General features: G+C 31.9%; 1 protein-coding gene across 6 annotated transcripts in view; it reads right to left on the bottom strand.

Moving 5' to 3' along the window:
• Positions 1-23,434, bottom strand: part of LOC118183304 (dynein axonemal heavy chain 2-like) — a 405,957-nt gene that overhangs the window by 239,682 nt on the left and 142,841 nt on the right. For all 6 annotated transcript variants that reach the window (XM_085822262.1, XM_085822261.1, XM_085822260.1 and 3 more), the window contains exons 17-19: positions 18,215-18,364; positions 16,721-16,888; positions 14,758-14,918 (exon numbers count right to left, since the gene is read on the bottom strand). In XM_085822262.1, coding sequence (XP_085678388.1) covers positions 14,758-14,918; positions 16,721-16,888; positions 18,215-18,364 — 479 coding nt within the window. The remainder of the gene's footprint in view (positions 1-14,757; positions 14,919-16,720; positions 16,889-18,214; positions 18,365-23,434) is intronic.

Genomic DNA, 23,434 nt, shown 5'->3' with positions numbered 1-23,434 from the left:
TAATGCATAATTTATATTCTTTAACAAAATCATACCGCTCAGAAACAGAAATACTCTTAAATTTCGAACAATGATAAATTGGGTGTGGTTCTTTACACATAATACACTTTCGAAAAGGGTTTGTTTTAGTTACCAAGGATTTTGAATTTCTAGAGCGACTTAATTGATTTGATACTTTAGTAGCATAGCTCTGCTTAGGAAAACTAACTTTGTTTATTTCTTCAAGAATGCGAATTCTTTCTTCGAGAAATTCTAAAAATTCATCAAGTTTGGGAATTTCATTTGATTTTACGTTTAGTTCAAATGCTTTTCTAGATTCTCTATCTAATTTATGCAATAAAATATTTAATATCAAAACATCAGATAAATTATTTCTATCAAATTCTAATACACTTAAAGATCTCAAACATCTTTTAACATTATCTACCAGTGATCTCAACTGAGAAGGTGAGTCATTTATTTTTTCAAATTTCAACAAATTATTGATAAAGGCATCAACTACTGCTCTTTTGTTTTCATATCTGCTTTCAAGTGCAGAAAATAGCGACTCAAATGTATCCTGACATGATTCTAACATTTTTGCTTCACCTTTAAGTGATGCTTTCAAATAAAACAGTTTCTCAGTATCATTTAAATTATTATTATTACCAATCATAGACATAAATTGCACTTTAAAATTTTTAAAATCTTCATATTTACCATAAAATTGAGGAAGAGGTAAATCAGGCAGTTTAAAATTTGATTTAGAAACAGTTTTGGTTTCAAATTTATCTGTATTATTTGTTTCACAATTAGAAAGAAAAATTCTAAATCTTACTTCGAACTCTTCGATGCTTTCTTCCAATTCTTGTGTAATGCTTAGATTATCCTTCAAGTCAATTTCCTCTGGCAAATTGGTATATTCCACTATGAGTTGTTTAACCCGAGATTTTAATTCCAACAAAGAATCCAATTTAGTCTTCATAATAACATCATGGTTGAGTTTATTCTCCTCCATTTTATACTCATCAAGGAATTTTATCAAAGCTCCGAGTTTCGTTTTCACTACGCCGCGTTGGCGATTCAATGAAACAATATTAGTAGCCATTTTCTTCTCCGGCTAACGTGAGACCAAACTGTTCTTGCCGAAGATAGCTCGAACTTATTTAATGATACTTAACTTCAGTAAGTGGACTGTAATATTAACAATAACAATTTTATTTTAACAAAAACAACATTATTGAATACTAGCACACGCATGTGCTTATAGTTACCTATGTAACTTAGCTAAAGAGCGAGCAACCATATGCTCTTACATCAAGTCAGAAATCATTCATACTAATACAGCAAAAACGAAATAACTTTAGGGTTACACTAAAGCCAAACTCTGCTTGGCGTAAAACAATGCTGCCAAGCAATACTCTTTCAGACACCGAACACATAGTATCGACAAATTTTTGCGTTGGCACTGATATGCAGATGCTATGGAATTTAGAATCGTTAGGAATTACAGATTCTAATCAGTTATCAATTGCAGATGAGAATTTGATAAAACAATTTGAAGATAATTTGAGGTTTGCAGATGGAAGATACGAAACTTGTTTGTTATGGAGAATAAAGCCAACGGATTTAAAAAATAACTTTTGTCTTGCTAAAAAAAGACTTGAGGACTTAAAAGGCAGTTTCGAAAATAATGAATGGTTTGCGAAGGAATACAAGGACATAATTAAAGATCAACAAAGTAAAGGAATAATCGAAGAATGTTCTAGGGATGCGAAGGAATATTTCATGCCACATAGAGCAGTTGTGAGAACCGATAAGGATACTACTAAAGTTCGCGTGGTTTTCAATTGTAGTTCGAAAGCGAAACTAAATCTCTCTTTGAATGATTATTTAGAGACTGGGCCGAATTTGAATCCAAGTGTACTGGATATTATTTTGAATTTTAGGAAATTCAAAATTGCATTTTGTGCTGATATAGAGAAAGCATTTTTGATGATTGGAATTTCAGAAGAGGATAGGAAATTTTTAAAATTCTTGTGGTTATCAGAAAATGCAAATGAAGACTACAAAATAATGCGTATGACACGTTTGCCGTTTGGTTGTAAGTCATCGCCATTTATTTTAAGTGCAACAATAAAAAAGCACTTAATGCAGTACAGGAATAATAAACCTGAATGTGTTGAAATATTGAACTCTTCACTGTATGTAGATGATTTATATTTTGGGGGAAATAGTGTTGAAGAGGCATTTAAGCTGTCTTCTGAAGCTGTGTCGATTTTAAAGGATGCGAGTATGATTTTGCGAAAATTAAAACCTAATTCTGAGAAACTGAGGTCATTGTGGATGCAGAATGGACTTAGCGATGATACTTGTACTTCTGATTGTCAGTTGAAGGTTTTAGGCTTGAACTTGAACCCAGTAAATGATAAATTTTCTATAGATATAGCAAGATTAGTGGATAGTTTAAAGAGTTTGAAGAGCACAAAGCGTTATGTCTTGCATGTTGCAGCAATGATTTTTGATCCTATTGGTTTCGCAGCTCCATTTGTAGTTAGGATTAAGTGTTTGCTACAGGAAATTTGGGAACGTGGTATTGGTTGGGATGAGAAATTTCCAGATGACCTTAAAATCAAGTGGACTAGCTGGTGTTCTGAGGTTAAATATCTGAAGGATATTTCAGTTCCGAGAAATTTATTTGTGTGTTGTGATAACTTAAATTCAAAAATGGAAATACACGTATTTTGCGATGCGTCTCCTATAGCTTATGGTGCTGTAGCGTATTGTCGTTACTTAAATGATAAGAGTGACATTTCTGTGTCGTTTGTCATGTCGAAAAGCAGAGTAGCTCCTTTGAAGAAATTGACGTTGCCACGATTGGAAGTAATGGCAGCAGTCATAGGAGCTAGAATAGGAAAGTATCTGGGAAAGGTTTTTAAGGAGCTTATTGATAAATTTGTGTATTGGACTGATTCCTTAATTGTCTTGTTTTGGATAAAGGGTTCTGCGAAACAATGGAAACAGTTTGTCGGTAATAGAGTGGTTGAAGTGCAGGAAAATTCAGATCCCAGGTTTTGGAATCATTGCAGTGGAAGGGAAAATCCTGCTGATTTAGTTAATAGGGGTGTGCCAGCTCAATGTTTGTTGGAAGGTGATCGTTGGTGGTGTGGTCCATATTGGCTAAAAGAAAAAGATAGTTTTTTCCCTCAGCATCCACTGAAGGATATCCCACTGAAAGTAGTAGAAACTGAGAGAAAGAAATGCGTTGTGCATACTACTGTGATTAAGAAATTTGTGATTGATGAACTGCTTCATAAATATTCTTCTTGGACAAAACTTTTACGTGTTATAACTTGGTGTCTCAGATTTATTGCCAATGTGAAACGATCATCAATAACAAGGACAAAATCAAATTTTCTCCAGACTGGAGAGCTAACCGTAGCACATTCTTGGGTAATCAAATCTGTGCAAATGGAAGAATTTAGTGAAGAAATCGATCATTTGAAAAAGAGAAAACTGGTGAGTCCTCGCAGTAAACTTAATATATTGAATCCATTCTTAGACGACGAGGGTATTCTAAGAGTGGGAGGACGACTAAGAAATGCTAGTATCGCACAGAATGTAAAATATCCAGTCATTCTGCCTAAATCACACTATATCACAGAACTGATAATACGATATTATCTCTATAAATATCTTTACGGAGGAGCACAAATGCTCCATTCAGAAATCAAGCAGAGATATTGGATTATTAATGCACGAGCAGCTATTCGTAAGATCATTCGTAAATGTGTAACATGCTGTCGACACAGAAGTGAGCTGTCATATCAAGCAATGGGCGATCTTCCAGCATCCAGAGTGAATCCCTCAAGAGCTTTTTCAAAATGTGGTCTGGATTTTTCGGGTCCTTTCCAAGTTAAACCGAAGAAAGGGCGCGGTGTCCGGACAGTGAAGATCTACGTTTGTGTTTTCGTTTGTTTTAGTACTAAGGCAGTGCATTTAGAACAAGTTGGAGACATGACGACAGATTCCTTCATAGCAGCTCTAAAACGATTCATTGCCAGACGTGGAAGACCGGAGGAAATGTATAGTGATTGCGGCACTAATTTTATAGGTGCCAACAGACAACTAAAATCATATCGTTCGGACCAAAGGGTAGCTAGATACTTAACAGAGGAAGAAATTAAGTGGAATTTCAACCCGCCTTCTGCGCCGCACTTTGGTGGATTGTGGAAAGCCGCAGTAAAGGCTACGAAATATCATATGAGAAGAGAAATTGGTTCTCACGTTCTAACTTTTGAAGAATTTGCTACTTATCTAGCAGAAGTCGAGGCATGTCTGAACTCAAGACCATTAGTAGCGATTTCAAGTGATCCAGATGATTTTTCCGTGATTACACCGGGTCATTTTTTAATAGGAACATCATTAAAGGCTATTCCGGAACCAAATGTGTGCGACGAGACACTAACACTTCGTGTTGAGATATTTGTAACCGTATTCTTACTGTTTTAAAAGGAAGTATAGCTTTCTGTCACGTCTGAAACATTCATTAGCTTTCAGCCAGGTCCGAGTTATTCTGAAACTTAAATCTCATTCTGTATGTTATTTTTGATTGGTTATTTATTGTATCTTGTTTATGATTTGTTAAACCATGATCTGTTGTGAAGTTATATATATGACCTCTGTAACCGCTTATCGTTGCTTGTATTATTCTACTTGTACTTACTTACTTGTAATGTGCTTGTAGCTAGTGCTTGTACGTACTTATTTCTGCTTGCATGTAACTGCGTGTATCTCTGCATATCTCGGTAATAAATATTTGCTTTGCGAACCACGGCATTTTATATGTTTAACACTTCGCAATCGTTCGAAACTAGTTCAGCAAATGTCACAGTCCTTCTGGAGGAAATGGTCTAAGGACTGTTTGACTCAACTGAAAGTTCGCACAAAATGGCATCGTGCTTCAGCAAATATTAAAGTAAATGACTTAGTAATCATTAAGGAAGATAACACACCTTCCTTAAAATGGAAACTGGGACGTATCACCGAAATTTACCCAAGTAATGATTACAGAGTGCGTGTTGTAAAAGTAAAAACTGCTGATGGTGAATTCAAGAGACCCATTTACAAACTGTGTGTGTTACCAATGGACAGTTAAGTATCGTGAAAAATTTTGAACTTTAACTTGATATTCATCTATATTCATTTGAATTCTCTAAGTTTTAATGTTATTGTACATATTTATGTTATTAATGTTGTGTAATTCATTGTTTATAGTAATATGTTGTTTAGGCTTAGTATTACTCATTTATAAGCAAGAACTATTTAATCTAGAAATTATATGTTTACTAAGAATAATGTAATATAATGTAATTAAATGTATTTATTTAAAATGTGGAGCAATTTTGAAGGAGCATACTTCACAGATTGCAATAAAGAAATGCCGACTCAGAAGCAACAAGAGTAAACAAAAATCAGATTTAGAGAGTTTTTGTATATATATATATATGTATATATATTTTGTCAATACGTATTTATAACATACGTAACGGACTAAGAATCCCTTTTCTGCTAAAATACATATATGTAATTTGTAATGAACTATGCATATAGTATTTATTAAAATAAATATTAAAATAAAAATAATTAATTTTGAAGTAGGTGTTTCACTAGTAAATATTGTTTTAAACCTTACTATACTATACTTGTATGTTTCTTTATTTAAAGTACTTTTATGACACTTTAAAAAATGTAATTGACCCTGTTTTACGCTTGATTCACTCGTTTAATGCTCTATTTTGTTTTCGCATATTAAGCGCATAAACCAGGATATTAGTGTAATAAAAGAATTTGGGAGATCAAGCAGTGATACAGTTCCACATAAAGAAAAAAGATTGTAGTACGATGATTTCAGGAAACGCGTAGGAAGAAGCTACATATATTGAGAATCTTTCATTCTGCAAATAAAATTTGTAAAATATTTTCACAATGAATGAAAACAAGCATCGATAAAACACCATTGTGCATATATTCTAAAAGCACTTATTTAATACATATGCATGGCATGTTGAAAAGAAGTTTGGGAATGTTTTTCAGTATTGCAAATACATAGTTTTAGAAACTTAATTATTAATAAAAATGTCACAAAAATATGGTAATTATTTTTATGAACTACCCTAATCAATAATCTTACTAAATATTTTGGCAAATTCTTAAGTTTTCGTGATCAACAGCTTACTGCAATCCTTTTGAATGGTTGGCAAAATAATCAAAGTTTAAAAAGGAATAGTCCCCTCAGTATGCTAAGAAACTGGACGTATCTTCTGTTGAATTTAATTCTTTAAAATGTATCGCAACCTTTATGAACTCATTGACAGGTGTGTTTTTTCATACAGAATTATTAACTGCTACGAATAAGTCCTCTCAACTCCTGAATACTTAAAACAGGCTGCTCTGGAAGTGATTACTAGGATACCTGTTGAGGCAGTTTTAATATATAGTCAGAATGAACAAGGACACACTGGTAGCGTGGCTTTTGTTAAATTTGGAGTGGAAGAAATATCTCTCCAGCGTAGAAATACTGATTTCTATTCCGTTTTCAGCTCTGAATTGATTGCTATTGATATGGCTTTGGACTATGTTTTAGAGGGACGTTTATCCGGGGAAACCTGGATCTTTACGAACAGCCGAAGTGCAATCCAGTATCTAGATAGCTGGAGAAATATTAGAGACCTGAGAAGAATTAAAGGTTATTGAATTAAAGGTTATTTAAGACCTTGTCCCATTCTTCTATCTTCTATTTATAATGGATACCATCTCATGTAAATCAAAAATATAATTATGCAACTGATATATTAGTAAAGGAGAGTATTTCCATGCTTCAGGTTAATGCTGAATCTATGATATACCTTATACTCGAGAATAAAGGTTTTAATTAGTAATTCCTGGAGACAGTTACCGACACACTCATGGCATCGCAGCAAAGGTTCTGTTACTGCTATTGGTTTTAGTGGTGATAGGAAGGACCAAACGGTTCTGGCTTGCTTGACTTCACGACATTTAAAGATCCTTAAATATTCCCGTGGTACTAAAACATTTCCAATTGCGCCAAATGTAAAATACATGAAGCTCTTTCGCAATATCTACTTAGTTGTGTTGCCTTCGTGAGTGATATCTTCTGAAGAGACCTAATTTCTTGTTGGAAGTTATGAAGGCGAATGTACTTATGGATCTTATCCAATTCAGATCAAAGGGATTAGTAAGAACAAGAAAAGGATACATCTGGAAGTTCGATATAACCCGTACAAAACAACATTAAGTCTACAGGAAGGACTAAAAATGCATTCACTATATCTAGGGGTTCACTATAGCATTCACTGCACTGATAAAGCATTAGCTGAATTTTTTTCTATATTACATGTTAGTACACCCATTTTGGCAAAGTTTGATTATTTTTCACACAAGAAAAAGCATGATAACTTACATTTGCAAAAATGTTATTTATTACATACACGTTTACATTGAAATTAGGTATTTATCCTGAATATTAATCTATAAGTCTACTTATTTGCAAGTTTTATTTGTTTGTACTTGTGAAAATAATACGCCGATCGCCTTAAGAATAGTTTCAAAAGCATTGTTTTTGTTAGCGATTTTGCGGCAAAATATGTATTCTTGAAGAAAGTTTACCTTTTTTCTTCTATTGGAGACAAATACTACAAGCCTATTGTTGGCGCATTTTACGCCAACAAATCTCGCCAAATTATCGCCTCCTACGATTGAGGCAGCAGACTTGAAGAAGAAATCTAACCGGTCTGACGTGAGCAATTACTTGTAACCGAAGCTCACAATTAAATTGTATTTTGCTTCACTGTAAATATTTGTATATGATGTTTTTCTAAATAAAATAATTAAAAACGAAGCAGTGAAGCTGGTCCGTCGATAAAAAATAACCTTTAAGAAAAATAAGTTTAGTCATCTGGCTCCGTCGACCCTGGAGCCTACTTCAGCGGTATGGATATATTAATGAAAAGCAAAGCATCCCTAAAGGGGAAAATAACTAGATTCGAAACTTTTGTGCAAACTGCAAATAATGATGTGGACTTAGTTGAACTTAAAGTTAAACTAAAAAACATTCAAGCTCTTCAGAAGAAAGTTGATGAACTACGAAGTGCGTGCTACGCACAAAGTGAAATGAAAGATGATGATCTGACCAAAATTGATGACGACTTAAACCAATGTGATGATCGTCTGGAAAAATTGGAGGTAAGAATTGAAATTCTCATTAATTCTTACAATAAGTTAAATTCTGCAAAAGCAGTAAATGTTACTGAAAGTAATGTAGATGAAAATTTTCAAATCAAAACTAAAATCCCAGCGTTAGTTTTGCCTGAATTTTCAGGAAAATATGAAGAATTTAGTTCATTTAAAACTCAATTTGATGATTTAATTACAAATAATGTTCAGCTGAGTCATTCACAGAAATTGTATTATCTAAGATCTTGTCTTACTAATGATGCTAAGGATTTAAGTAGTAACTTTGATAATTTTGAATCTTTGTACAATGCTTTAGAATCTCGCTATGATAATGAACGTCTGATTGTTGACATTCATGTGCAGAATATTTTAAATTTTGAAAAGATTCAATCCGAAAATGCGAAAGATATCAGAAGTATGATTGATTGTATACAAAAGAATTTACGCGCTTTGAAAGTATTAAAATATGAACAGAACAAGTTATGTGATGTTTTTCTAATAAATATTCTTCTTCAAAAACTAGATAAAGAATCTAGAAAAAATTTTGAATTATCTCACAAATCGAAAGTAGTTCCAACATTTGACGAGTTTATTAGATTTTTGGAACAGCGTGAATCAGTTTTGTTATCTATAAATAGAAATATTACACCCGGAAGTAAGGTTAATATAAACAAGAATTCCACTCCTTCCCATAAATCGAAGGTTCTTTTGACAAATGAAAATAAAAATAAAAACTGTGTTGTGTGTAGGAGCTTTCATCCTATTTTCCTTTGCGATACATTCTTAAAGTTAAGTGTTCATGAAAGATTAAAATTAATTCGTTCACATAAACTCTGCGAATTATGTCTAAAGCAAAATCATAAGAAAAGTCAGTGTCTCTCGAAATTTAAATGCGCTTGCGGGGGAAAACACAATAAATTAATATGCATGGATAATGAGGGTCATTCGAAGACTCCTTGTCGCTCGGTGACGCCACTTAGACAAAACAAAAGTGAGCTCGATGCCGCCGCTGGAAAAGGTGACTCAGAATTGAAAGCGTTGAGTGTTTTAAGTAACAAGAATAAACAAAAAAGAAAAAGTGTACTTTTTTCTACTGCAGAGATTTATGTCCGTGACGCCAATAATCGAAGAATAAAAATCCGTGCGATTTTAGACAGCGCATCTAATATATGTGTTCTTACAGATAAAATAAGTGAATGCTTAGGAATAAAAAGGGAGAAAATTAAAATGCCTGTTACAGGTCTTAATGGATCAATTCAAAATATTAAATGGAAAGTGAATACATTTATTTCAAATGAAGAATGTACCTTTAATGAACCAGTTGAATGCTTTGAGTGTTTTAAGTAACAAGAATAAACAAAAAAGAAAAAGTGTACTTTTTTCTACTGCAGAGATTTATGTCCGTGACGCCAATAATCGAAGAATAAAAATCCGTGCGATTTTAGACAGCGCATCTAATATATGTGTTCTTACAGATAAAATAAGTGAATGCTTAGGAATAAAAAAGGAGAAAATTAAAATGCCTGTTACAGGTCTTAATGGATCAATTCAAAATATTAAATGGAAAGTGAATACATTTATTTCAAATGAAGAATGTACCTTTAATGAACCAGTTGAATGCGTTGAGTGTTTTAAGTAACAAGAATAAACAAAAAAGAAAAAGTGTACTTTTTTCTACTGCAGAGATTTATGTCCGTGACGCCAATAATCGAAGAATAAAAATCCGTGCGATTTTAGACAGCGCATCTAATATATGTGTTCTTACAGATAAAATAAGTGAATGCTTAGGAATAAAAAGGGAGAAAATTAAAATGCCTGTTACAGGTCTTAATGGATCAATTCAAAATATTAAATGGAAAGTGAATACATTTATTTCAAATGAAGAATGTACCTTTAATGAACCAGTTGAATTCTTGATTGTAAATAAAATAACAGAACTAACTCCGTGTACTACGTTAGATATTTCGAAAGTAGAAATTCCACAATTTTTAAATTTAGCTGATAAATCATTTTATGAAGCTTCAGAGGTACATGCCCTTATAAGTGCTGATATATTTTTTAAGGTTTTGAAAAATAATACGTATAAAATAAATGATGATTTATTGTTTAAAGAGTCTGAATTCGGATGGATCGCATGCGGGAAGCTTAACGAAATACAACCTTCTTATCAGGGACATTGTTTTCTTGTGCAAAATGACTCTCTTCAAAATACTTTAAAACTTTTCTTTGATTTAGAGGGACTTGGTATTCGTGATGATCCAGTTTTGCATGAAAAGGATCAGGCAATGGAAATTTTTAATGACACCGTTGAATTTAAAAATGGACGTTATGTAGTACAACTACCTTTTAGGAAACATTATGAAGAATTATCTGATAATTATTCCTTGGCGCGGCAGCGCTTTCAGAATTTGTGGAGAAGATTTAGTCATGATCCTGAGTTACATCAACAATACCGTGAAATTATTTGTGATTATTTAAAAGAAGGCATAATCAGCATCGTAAATCCTGATACAAAAGAAAATGCTTTAAATAGGCCTATATATTATTTGCCTCATCAGGCTGTGCGGAAAGAAAGTAGTTTAACGTCGAAAACTAGGATCGTCTTTGATGCGGGTAGTCATCAAAATAATGAACTTTCTTTAAATGACTGCTTGTGGCCAGGGGTTAACTTAAATCCAAATCTTTTGGATTTACTAATTAATTTCAGATTGAACAAAATTGCATTTTGTTCAGATGTTAAACAAGCTTTTCTGCAGATATGCCTCTCTGATGAACATAAGGATGCAGTTCGTTTTCTTTGGAGTAGTGATGATCCAAGTGTTGATAAAAGGCCCAATTTACAGATTTACCGTTTCAATCGAGTAAATTTCGGGGTCAGTTCGAGCCCATTCCTGTTAGCAGCTACTATTAGACATCATATTAAAAAATACAAGGAAGATTTTCCCGAAACAGTTGAAATTTTAGACCAGTGTTTTTATGTAGATGATCTCATTTCTGGAAGTGAGGATTTTGAAGAAGCACTTGAAGTATCTAAAAATGCTAAGAAAATTATGGAAGAGGCTGGAATGGTCCTCAGGAAGTGGATTAGCAATAATGCTGAATTAATGGAGCAATGGAAGAATGAAGAATTCGATACCTATCCTGCAGACGCTACTCTCAGCTTGGGCGCACACCAAACTAAAATCTTGGGACTTTCTTGGAAGACGCACGAAGATTATTTAACTATGGATACTAAAAATCTTTTGGAATTTCTTTCTATGGACAAAAATACGAAACGCTTCTTACTTCAAGCAATAGGGAAGATATTTGACCCTTTAGGATTAATTTCGCCTTTCACCATTCGAGTTAAATGCCTCATCCAAGATCTCTGGAATGAAAAAATTCAGTGGGATGAACCTTTACCAAAAGAAATTGAAAAGGAATGGAAGAAGTGGTGTGCTGAACTTCATCACTTAGAAAATTTGAAAATACCTAGGTTGGTTAATGATTCTGCATCAAAGGAAGATACTGTTGAAATACACAGTTTTTGCGACGCAAGTAAAAAGGCATATGGCGCTGCCATATATTTGAAGGTGAAGACACTCAGTGGAATATCGGTGAAACTCCTAACTTTAAAAAGTCGTGTGGCTCCATTAAACGGTGTAACCTTACCAAGATTAGAACTATTGGGTGCTCTAGTTGCAGCTCGTCTTAGTTCTAAGGTAAAGAGAATCGTGAATCTGAAAAGATCTTCTGTTGAATACCATTGGACAGATTCCAAGATTGCACTTTTTTGGATAAAGGGTGCAAAAACCCGATGGAAGCAATTTGTGGCAAACCGAGTGAACGAAATCACCAGCTTGACAGATCCCAACTCTTGGCATCACTGTGCAGGTAAAGAAAATCCTGCCGATCTTCTCTCACGTGGAATGTATGCTGATTCCTTGGTGACAGATTCTAGATGGTGGACAGGTCCAGAATTCTTGATGCAGCCTGTCAGTTTCAAGAACTTGCAACCATTTATTCCTGAGATTGAAACCATCGAACAAGTCGAAAAAGAAACTTTGCGGAGAGAAAGGAAAATTCCTTTTGAAGATGAGACTTGTAAAGAGACAGCCCTGCTAAATGATAGCTCTCAACATTTTATTGTGGACGACCTCTTAGAACTTTCAAACAATTATTATAAAATTAACCATGTTTTGTCTTATATTTTCAGGTTTATTTTCAATTGCAGGAATAAGGTAAAAAACACAGGACCACTGTCAGTGGAGGAGGTAAGAGAAGCCGAAGAAGTGTTGATTAAGCATGAACAACGAGTTCTCCTTGAAGGAAAGAAACTGCCAAGTAATATTTCGAATTTATTTCCGTTTTTTGATGACAAAGGAATAGTACGTGTAGGAGGAAGGCTGAAGAATGCTTCAGTGCCATATTCTCAAAGACATCCTCCTATTTTACCTAAGGGTTCAAGATTAAGTAAAATTTATTTTGAAAGTTTACACAGGAAATTATTTCATGTTGGACCACAAGGTCTGCTAAATGCAGTGCGCTTGAAATTTTGGCCTTTAGGTGGCCGTAGTCTCGCACGTAAAACAGTACATCAATGTGTAACGTGCTTTAAATGTAAGCCCACTCTTTCTTCACAAATTATGGGTAATTTGCCTAGTGAAAGAGTTAATGTTTCAGCTCCATTTTCTATTACAGGTATTGATTTATGTGGCCCTTATTTAGTGAAATTTAAAAATCAACGTAAAGGTATTCTGAATAAATTGTATATTTGTATTTTTATATGTTTCGCAACAAAAGCCATCCATCTTGAGACATTAACAGATTTGACTTCTGATGCTTTAATTGCAACACTTAAACGTTTTACAAGTAGACGTGGCAAATGTTTCAAAATTTATACTGACAATGCTACTAACTTTGTTGGAGCGAATTCAAAATTGAAAAAATTTTATAAGCTCATTAATTTCCCAGACAAAGAATTAGCTAATCATTTTTCGCAAGAAAATATAGATTGGAATTTTATTCCACCCAAATCGCCTCACTTCGGTGGACTTTGGGAAGCTGGTATAAAATCGGTGAAGTACCATCTTAAACGTAAGACTGGCAATTTTCATTTCACTTACGAAGCATTCGAAACGATTGTGATTCAGATAGAAGGAATATTAAATTCGCGACCGCTTACTCCTCTTTCTAGTGATTCAGAAAGTTTCGAAGTTCTGACGCCAGGTCATTTCTTGATAGGGCGACCTATAACAACAATTTCTGAGCCGTTTTTAACGGATTTAAAGGAAAACCGCTTAAGTCGTTGGCAAAAAACTACAAAAACTATACAACTTATTTGGAAAAGATGGAAGTCTGATTACTTGAATACTTTACAATCTAGATCAAAATGGATGGTTGAAAAAAATGATCTGATGATCGGCCAAATGGTTTTGATTAAAGAAGATTTTCTGCCAATTAACAATTGGCTTTTAGGGCGAATAACATCATTGTACCACGGTTCTGATGGAAAAGTCCGTGTTGTAAAAGTTCGTACCAAAACAGGGGACTTTAAAAGGACAATTAATAAAATAGCTGTATTGCCTATTGAAGTTTAGCAAGTTGTGAATTATGTTACTCAGTTGTTAGTAATTATATTGAAAATTATTTTTCTCAATAATTTTGTATTCATGTTTTGTTTACTTATTTTATTTTTTTCTATACATATTTTATTGTTTACATGAATAACTGAAACTTTAATACTGGTATTTCATAATTAAATTTATGTTAAGTTCTTGCATGTGAACATAGCAAGGCCGGGCGGGATGTTGGCGCATTTTACGCCAACAAATCTCGCCAAATTATCGCCTCCTACGATTGAGGCAGCAGACTTGAAGAAGAAATCTAACCGGTCTGACGTGAGCAATTACTTGTAACCGAAGCTCACAATTAAATTGTATTTTGCTTCACTGTAAATATTTGTATATGATGTTTTTCTAAATAAAATAATTAAAAACGAAGCAGTGAAGCTGGTCCGTCGATAAAAAATAACCTTTAAGAAAAATAAGTTTATTCACCTATATTTTAAAACTGAGTTTAAGACAAAAAAATTGTACATAAAATTTGTGTTATTTATAAAAGCCACTGAAATCTGGAATAAAAGAAATGCACATGAAAATCGTGACGTTGCTTGTTAAAACTGAAGAATTATTATGTGCATAGTTCCCAGAGTTAGGCAGTTTCTATTACGGTGGTTGCGCTAATACGTTAAGTAACTCTCCTTCTATAATTTTTAGAAATAAAACATAACATGTTCTGGAGGTCATAAGATCCTAAAAATATAGTAAGACAAATATCTCTACACACTATAAAAATATCATTCTTTATAATTAATACCACATTATCAAGGGGGGTTGTCTGTTAAAACATTGAAACTATTATTTATTTTAATTTACTTATTTAAATTTTCAGACCAAAATAAAAATATTTTCCAAAAACACAGTAATCAATAAAATATTTGTTGAAATGTATCACTAAAGCAAATAAATATGCACTACAAACCATTTCAAGTTCTTCATGCATAAAGAGATCACTGGGTATTCCAATTGTAAGGATATCATTTAGGTACTGCAGAAATGCTTTATCAACTAGTTGAGTATCAGAAAGAAGAAACAGAACTGGTACAGATTTGACACCCGCAGTGTGAAGCAATTTCCTCAAATCTAAAAAAGTGTTTCGGGAAAGGAGGTTATTTCATGCAGAACACAAAGTTTACTAATGACAATTGTGGTCCACTCTTATACTGTTTAATAAGTTCCTCATAAATAATAGAATACAGTAAAATTTCAATTCTCTCAAAAAGAGCTACCAGATATAATGCACTACGTTTTTTATTATTTCTTAAATCTTTGACTCAAATAGAAAAGACAGAACATTATTTAAAAGCTTAAAAAAAGATGTGCTTTCCTTAACTTTCAATACCAGGTGTGCTATTTATTGTTTTCACTTAATGGTTCTTAGTCACTACTAAGATTAGAACTAGTAGCCAACCTATTGGACATAAATTGTTTCATTTATGTTCAATATAAAGAAAATTACATTGTTCATCTGAGCAAAAAAAGCATCAATTAAAAAATCGTTTTATCTATTCCTTTTAATAGAATTTTGTAATAAATGTTATTTTATATTGCAGCATAATAAATAAAACATGCTGCTCTCACCATACAATACGTTGATTGCAAAGCTACTGATTTTATTTTTGTATGAATCTGTATCCAAAACGAAATCTAAAGGTAATGATGAAATTTTATAGTAATATACAGATTGCAATTTTCTGCATATGTCTTTTAAAAGTTTTATTTCATTTTATTCAACTGAAAATTTCCCAATGGTATTATCTTTTACAATATTCTCATAATTTGCTAGTTATACGTTTTTCATATTAAAAAATGAAATACAGAAACATATACCATTGCTTTCAAACCTGCAGTTCCTTTTGTAGATTAATTTTAGTTAATAGTAAATATTTAGTTTACGAATTGGTAACAGTAGTTATTATTTTTATTTATTTAATAATAAACTCTCCTTTGAGGTGTTACAGTGGATGGTATATTTAAGTGAGTTTTAACCCCAATGTATGAAATAAATCATTCATAACAAGTCTAACTACCACAATATGCATGCTTATTTTTAAAAATGGTGTTATGTGTTAGCAGAATCATAAATAATGTAAAAAAAATACGCGTTAATCAGGCTCTGATTTACAAAAGCCTCTGAAACAAAAACTGCCCTGGAAGCTCCTCTCTTTAATCTTTTCCGTGTAATTGATGCCATTAACGCAAATCGAATTTCATATAAAATACATTTCGTACAAAGCATTTCATGAAATATCTTTACAACATTTCTTTATTCTAATTTATTTAAACAAGAATCTATATTATTAACTTAGAAGCCAAACAACAAACATCAGCGTTATATGATGATAGTTCGGTAAAACCATCGAAACTAGTCCCGTGAAAATTTGAAAATATAATTTGCTGTTTGGCTTCTAAGTTAATATTTGTTCGGCGTCTTATTGTATCTTAAGGATCTATATTATTGCGCATTTTGTTTGCAAGGTTTTAGTTTAGTATATGCTGCATAAAATTATGTATTAAGCTATCATCAATTCTGTATGTATTCAATTCGTTACGAACCCGTACTCACGTAACAATATTTTAAATACCGGCCACTGGACATGAAGGCCACTTTGAAAATGGATGCTTCGAACATGTTTCCCGTTTGTCTTTATAAAAGTATGCTTTGATGTTAATATTTGTTTTCAGATAATATGGAATTTACTAAGGTATGAAAAAGAACTTCAGAATTTATACTAAGTGACAGAAACTGCTAACATTTTTAAATTTTAATAGTTGCGACCTCTTTTATATAAATTTTCAAGTATTAGACGTAGCATTCGTCCATATTAATCCAAAGAATTCTATTGTACTTTGAAAACAAAATAAGGTTATTTAATTTTATTTACCTCTTTTGACTTCAGGTAATCCATATCGTTTTTCTACAACAATCTCAAAAAGCTGATACTTTAAAATAAATGCAGCGAGTCTACTTAATGTATGACGTCCAGTATCAACAGAACCAAGCAGAAGCATATTACCAAATGGATTTTCTATTCCTCTTATGATGCGTGTAACTTTAAGAAAAAAAGTTATATAGAAAGTGAAAACATTTTTTAAAAAACATAATTTAGTTTAGTATTATGACAGTATGGAAAAAAACTTTTTCTAAAGAAAAATATAAAATGTAGATTAGTTCTTAAGGATTTTAGATCAAATATTAGAATTATTAATATAACATTGAATGCATTAAATAAACCAGAATGTTCTAGTCTTTTCCTACAAATGCAATGATTAACAGAAGTGTCATGAAAGTCCCATAAAACATTACAATGTTAATAACAGTGAAAAGAAAATATTCTCAAAAACAACTTTACAAAAAAATTATAAAAAGAAGGAGCACTGTGCAAATTTTCAAAATTGAAATAAAAGTGAGTTTGATATAGGTACTCTATTTTCAGTCATTAGTGCCTATGCGATGAATTAGTTTCAACTTGGAATAACAGTTGGCCTAAAAATATGCTAGCCTGTAAGAGAAGCTGTGCTCGCATTTGTGGCAATTTAAAGATGGCTAGAGATACACACGATAAAATCAACAGAACTGAAGATATAAACAACTCAAAATAACTCAAGCAGTAAAGCTTTTAACAAATTTCCATGGATATGCTTCCTTTGGGTACTACCATAAAGCCTTCTGATAGTTAAAATTAAGCTCTGAAGCCTTCTGCGTTGTCTTAATCGTTTAGTTTTACTCAAAAGCGATTAAAAGAGTTTAAAAGATCTCAAAAAGCACTGTATCCCAGATTTTTCGATTTCATTATAAGCAAGATGGGTTATTCATTATGAACTTTTAGCTGATTATTTGAGGTAAACTACAGCGGGTTTTTTTTTTTTTTTTTTTGTTATGAATCACTACTGTCTTGCCACAGCAGTAGTGTAGATATCAATCAAGTCTAATTAAAAAGAATTCATGACTCGATTAAATAAATTACCAGAATTAGCAACTGCAAAGTATTCTCTTTTTAAATGATAATGCAAAATATAATTATGCTTATGAAATTCATGACAAGATTCAAATTCTTGGATGATAATTTTTTATGCATCCTTCAGTTTAGATAACCATCTTTTGAGGTCTACAAAAAATCAAAATTTCATAATACAGAGAATATGTTAAAGAAATCTGAGAGCTGTTTAACCATCACAAATGCAAGTTTATTTTATATTGGAAGAAAGTGAGTTTCACATTAGGATAATTATTAGAAATAAAATGTTTTCTGTCTATATCTTTCTGTGGGTTTGTCCTAAATCATACAAAATTAGCATTTTTTTATTACTATGCCTAGGTTTCTTCTGTTGCAAAAAATTATAAAAGAAACAAACGGTTTCAGATAAAATATGCTTACGATGTTCAAGTGAATCTTTGAAAAAAATCACATTAAGGGGTGAACCAATATTTTGCTTATTGTAAGCTTCAATATATTGATCAAACTGCATCTTTAACATTTCAGAATCTTCTATTTCGTTATAACCTTTATCAGGATACAGGAATTTAGCTAAAGCGAAACAAAAAACAAATTTTAATTTGGGTTATATTTAAAATTTAATCAAAACAATATTAAAAAAAATAATTTTTTATCAGCGTCATTTTTAAAGAAGTAGAAAAAGAATTATTAAATGAATGAAATTTCCCATGCATGCTGTCATACCTAAGAACTGAGGTACTAATGAAAATTAAACATCATAATTTTTTTATCTATGAAAAATGAAGAAATTGTCCATGTCTTATTATAAAAATTAAATAAGGTTTATAATATTTTTAAAAATTTTTTTCACTTATTTTTTATAATTTTTATGATAAAGTTTTCTGCAAAACAACACGCTTTTTATTTTACTCCCAATATTTAAGCCCTCATTAAATTTTTTTTTAATTTTTTAAAAATATTTAATAAAATTGTTTTTTAAAAATTGAGTAAAACTTAGTTTAACTTAACAGAGTTGTACTACATATATCACAAGTAGATCTGTTAGACATTTTTTAAGTAAGTTTCCTTGAAAACACAAAAATTTATTCTCATTTACCAAGTTTTTTACTTAATACTGCCACATTTATTTTTGTTTTTACATCTAAAGCATTTCTCATTCTACCAGCATTTCTATCATTTTATTTAGAAGTTTTTGATTTACCCATACAATTTTTTCTGTTTACTCTGAGTTGAGAAAATAGGTTCCTCCTTTCTTATCTTTTTTTAAAATTTATTCTTATAAGTCTTTACTGATAAAAAACAGGATTTAAATTATACATTATGCATTCAAATTAGATAGCCGAACAAGGAATTTTGCACATATACTGCAAGGGATGTGTAGACACATATGATGTAAAATAAAAAAGAATAGTATTCTAAACAATAATGAAGATGAGCAAGAGACAGCGACCAATGTATTTGGGGGAATACTGGTGACAAAGATCGTATGATTGCCCGCACACAGCGAATCCACATTTGAAAAGACCAGCTGCAATCAATATGCCGGCATGATTTAAGAACTCAATCAAGAACAAATATACGCTCAGCCGCATTAAAGACTGCACTACCAATAGCTAAAAGCATTGCTAACAGCCTGGAGCAGGGATAAATAGAAGGGCTAGCTCATTTCTTTGTTCGACTCCTCGCCTACGCAAGCCTAATGGGGGGACGTAACAGCCAATAATCTGACGTCACTGTGATGCCACCTGTCCTGATTTCCCGCGTTTAAAACAGTAGTTTCATTGAGCTGCGAGACGATTTTCTAGAGGTTACATATCCCAAATTAATTTTAATAATATATATATCTGTTTTCTAATAATGTATATATTTAAAATAATTTATATATATGTAATTTTAGTCAGTTTTTATTTTAAATTCTATATACACCACAGGAACACCACAGGAAATCAGAAAGCATCTGACTTCTATGAGTTAATCGATAATATCTTCGGTATTATGAATAGTACCAAAATAATATCAACAAGAATAACAAGTATTTAACAAACTAATTTTGTTAAGTACTTGTTAAAGTTATTCTTATTGTATCCTTTGTAACTAATTATTGATTAGATTTTGTGCTAAATTAGCATTCCAGATAAAATATAATAGTATAATACATCAAAGTAATTGGCATAAAAAGACCTGCTTCCTTTACTCACACTTTTGAAAAATTAAATAACTGTTTTAGGTACTCTGAATAAAGCTATTTTGTCAAAATTAAGGTAACAATCTTATATAAATTTATTTAATTGTAATATAGATATAAGTATAAATTCCAAAATTATTTAAAAAATATCTATTATATTGAATCGGAAGAGAATTATAACAATGTAAAATTTACAATTAGGCAAAAAATCAAACGTAGGTTAGCAGAAATGTTGCCATATATGTCATATATGTTTAAACCTATGTCAATGTAAAGTTGGTTTTTGAGTAAATTTAAATAACTGCTATTATAGTTATCTTAAAAGCAGTATAAAAATTCTCTCAGTTAGCATGCAAGTAAAGAAATGATTACAAATAAACGTGCATTAAATAAAAAAACCTGCAAATTTAAAATAAAAAAAAAACCACGGAACTTTATGTTAAAAGAGTAGCACATTTTATCTATTATTTTAAAATTGAGTAAGCATTATTAAATTTTTGAATGGTTCAGTCTAAAATGCATAAAGCAGTAACATTGCCTCTTCCAAATTATAGCTATCTTTCACACACAGCTCATTTTAAACGCTGGTTCAAAAACGCTAACTTCCAAGCTGTGAATTATATTGGCGCGCTCAGTGTCCTCATGGGTACGTCATCACTTCTCACTTTCTGCTTCAGGGGGAAAAGCTCTATGAGCTAGCCCTTCTCATTTTAGTCCTGGCCTGGAGTGACTTCTTTCCTTAGACACTCGTGCCGTCAGCCAGGACTTAGAGGAGAAGGGCTAGCTCATAGAGCTTTTCCCCCTGAAGCAGAAAGTGAGAAGTGATGACGTACCCATGAGGACACTGAGCGCGCCAATATAATTCACAGCTTGGAAGTTAGCGTTTTTGAACCAGCGTTTAAAATGAGCTGTGTGTGAAAGATAGCTATAATTTGGAAGAGGCAATGTTACTGCTTTATGCATTTTAGACTGAACCATTAAAAAATTTAATAATGCTTACTCAATTTTAAAATAATAGATAAAATGTGCCACTCTTTTAACATAAAGTTCCGTGGTTTTTTTTAATTTTTATTTGCAGGTTTTTTTATTTAATGCACGTTTATTTGTAATCATTTCTTTACTTGCATGCTAACTGAGAGAATTTTTATACTGCTTCTAAGATAACTATAATAGCAGTTATTTAAATTTACTCAAAAACCAACTTTACATTGATATAGGTTTAAACATATATGACATATATGGCAACATTTCTGCTAACCTACGTTTGATTTTTTGTCTAATTGTAAATTTTACATTGTTATAATTCTCTTCCGATTCAATATGATAGATATTTTTTAAATAATTTTGGAATTTATACTTATATCTATATTACAATTAAATAAATTTATATAAGTGTGTATGTGATTATGACAAAGCCTCGAGGGCTATCTGCCTAAGAGGAGGGATGCCTTCGTGGAGGACTTTCTAAGGGAAACTGGCTCGTATACACGTTATACATGGGGAAAACCACGAAAACGCCCATGCAGCCAGCCCGTTCGCGGGATTCGAACCTCGGACCGAACTACCAGTGTTCAGCGACTTTACCGCTTGGCCGCTGGTGGACCGAAATTTATATAAGATTGTTACCTTAATTTTGACAAAATAGCTTTATTCAGAGTACCTAAAACAGTTATTTAATTTTTCAAAAGTGTGAGTAAAGGAAGCAGGTCTTTTTATGCCAATTACTTTGATGTATTATACTATTATATTTTATCTGGAATGCTAATTTAGCACAAAATCTAATCAATAATTAGTTACAAAGGATACAATAAGAATAACTTTAACAACTACTTAACAAAATTAGTTTGTTAAATACTTGCTATTTTTGTTGGTACTATTTTGGTACTATTCATAATACCGAAGATATTATCGATTAATTCATAGAAGTCAGATGCTTTCTGATTTCCTGTGGGGTAGAGCGGTTTTGCGGTACTTTTTGAAAATAATGTTTTCTCTGGAGCGACTTTTTGTGTCTCGTTTCCCTTGACCATTAAATAATTTGGTTTTAGTTTGTGACACAATTTGATTTCTTCTCAATCTCTATTTAAAACCTCTTTAATAATATCAAAATTTAAAACAGTTACATCTTCTAAAACAAATCCTCTATCTAAAACGCGGTTTCTCAGTAATTTGTGGCAGAGCGCGAAATGAGACCTCTGATTAAAACAAACTGCATATTTTGAAAAGAACCAACTTAGTCCAGTTTAGAGTTATAGCAGAGTTTTCAATCTACGTTTTCTAGTTCAATCTAGAGTTTTCAATGCATATACGAGTTTTCAATCTCGTATATGCATTTCGTCGAAACTGAGAACGCATATTTTTTCTACAGAATACAACTATTCGCCTCTTCCCTTCTTTAGAGTAAGAACATTACTTTGAATTCTTGGACTACACTAAAATTTAGAAAACACTAAAAAATAAAATAAACACCATTTCTTTAATTTGATAATACTAGGTAAAGATATTCCAATTTTTTTCTTAATTTTTTTTCTTTCCAAAAATCATAGCTTTAAGATGACAGAGCTCTTATGACAATGCAACGTGAAATATTTTCACTAGTCCACCTGATTTTTTTCTTCTTTTTCAGTAATGCATTAATCTGCGTCTTTATAAAAATAGGCTTTAGACATTTTTCCAAATTCTCCGATTTGTGCTCCCCCCCCCCCCAAATTTCGCTATTTGAGATTTTAATTTCTGATACCAATTTCTGTCTGGATGTCGTCCACCTTCTTTGTCGCTGAACAAACATTCTAAAATTTTTCTTTTCTCTATTTTTCAATACTTTAATACAATTTAATACAATTCTCTAAGGATACTATTTTGTTCTTCAAATTATCAATGCATTCTTGTTTATCCTTATACATTCAGGATGATCTACATTTTCATTTATGAGTTTTATTTCAAAATCATTAAAATTTGATTTATTATTGTCATCATCAATTTCGATTTATTATTGTCATCATAATTTACTTTCGGCACAGCATTCCATTTCAACAGTTTCTTTTTGTGGCTATCCAAACAAGCGATTTTTCATATCATCTTCATAAACACTGCATAGAAAATGTTCGCTGCAGATTTTCCGCTCTTCACATTAATAGAATCTTCTCTTTGACATTTGAGTATCAATTCTTTCGTCAAAAGCAAACTCTCATTTGGATCCTTTGGTCCCATGAAATAAAATATCTCATCCTTTCATACTTCTGTAAGTGCTACGGCACGTTACTGCAGCGCAGAAAGCCGTATTACGCAAACGGTACTTTACAATATAGAATTTAAAATAAAAACTGACTAAAATTACATATATATAAATTATTTTAAATATATACATTATTAGAAAACAGATATATATATTATTAAAATTAATTTGGGATATGTAACCCCTAGAAAATCGTCTCGCAGCTCAATGAAACTACTGT

This window comes from Stegodyphus dumicola, chromosome 8 (genome assembly GCF_044657685.1).
Source record: "Stegodyphus dumicola isolate Sdum_Otavi_A_Nest chromosome 8, ASM4465768v1".
Taxonomy (NCBI): domain Eukaryota; kingdom Metazoa; phylum Arthropoda; class Arachnida; order Araneae; family Eresidae; genus Stegodyphus; species Stegodyphus dumicola.
Note: the sequence above shows the minus strand (reverse complement) of the source record. Positions and strands in the feature narration are given on the sequence as shown.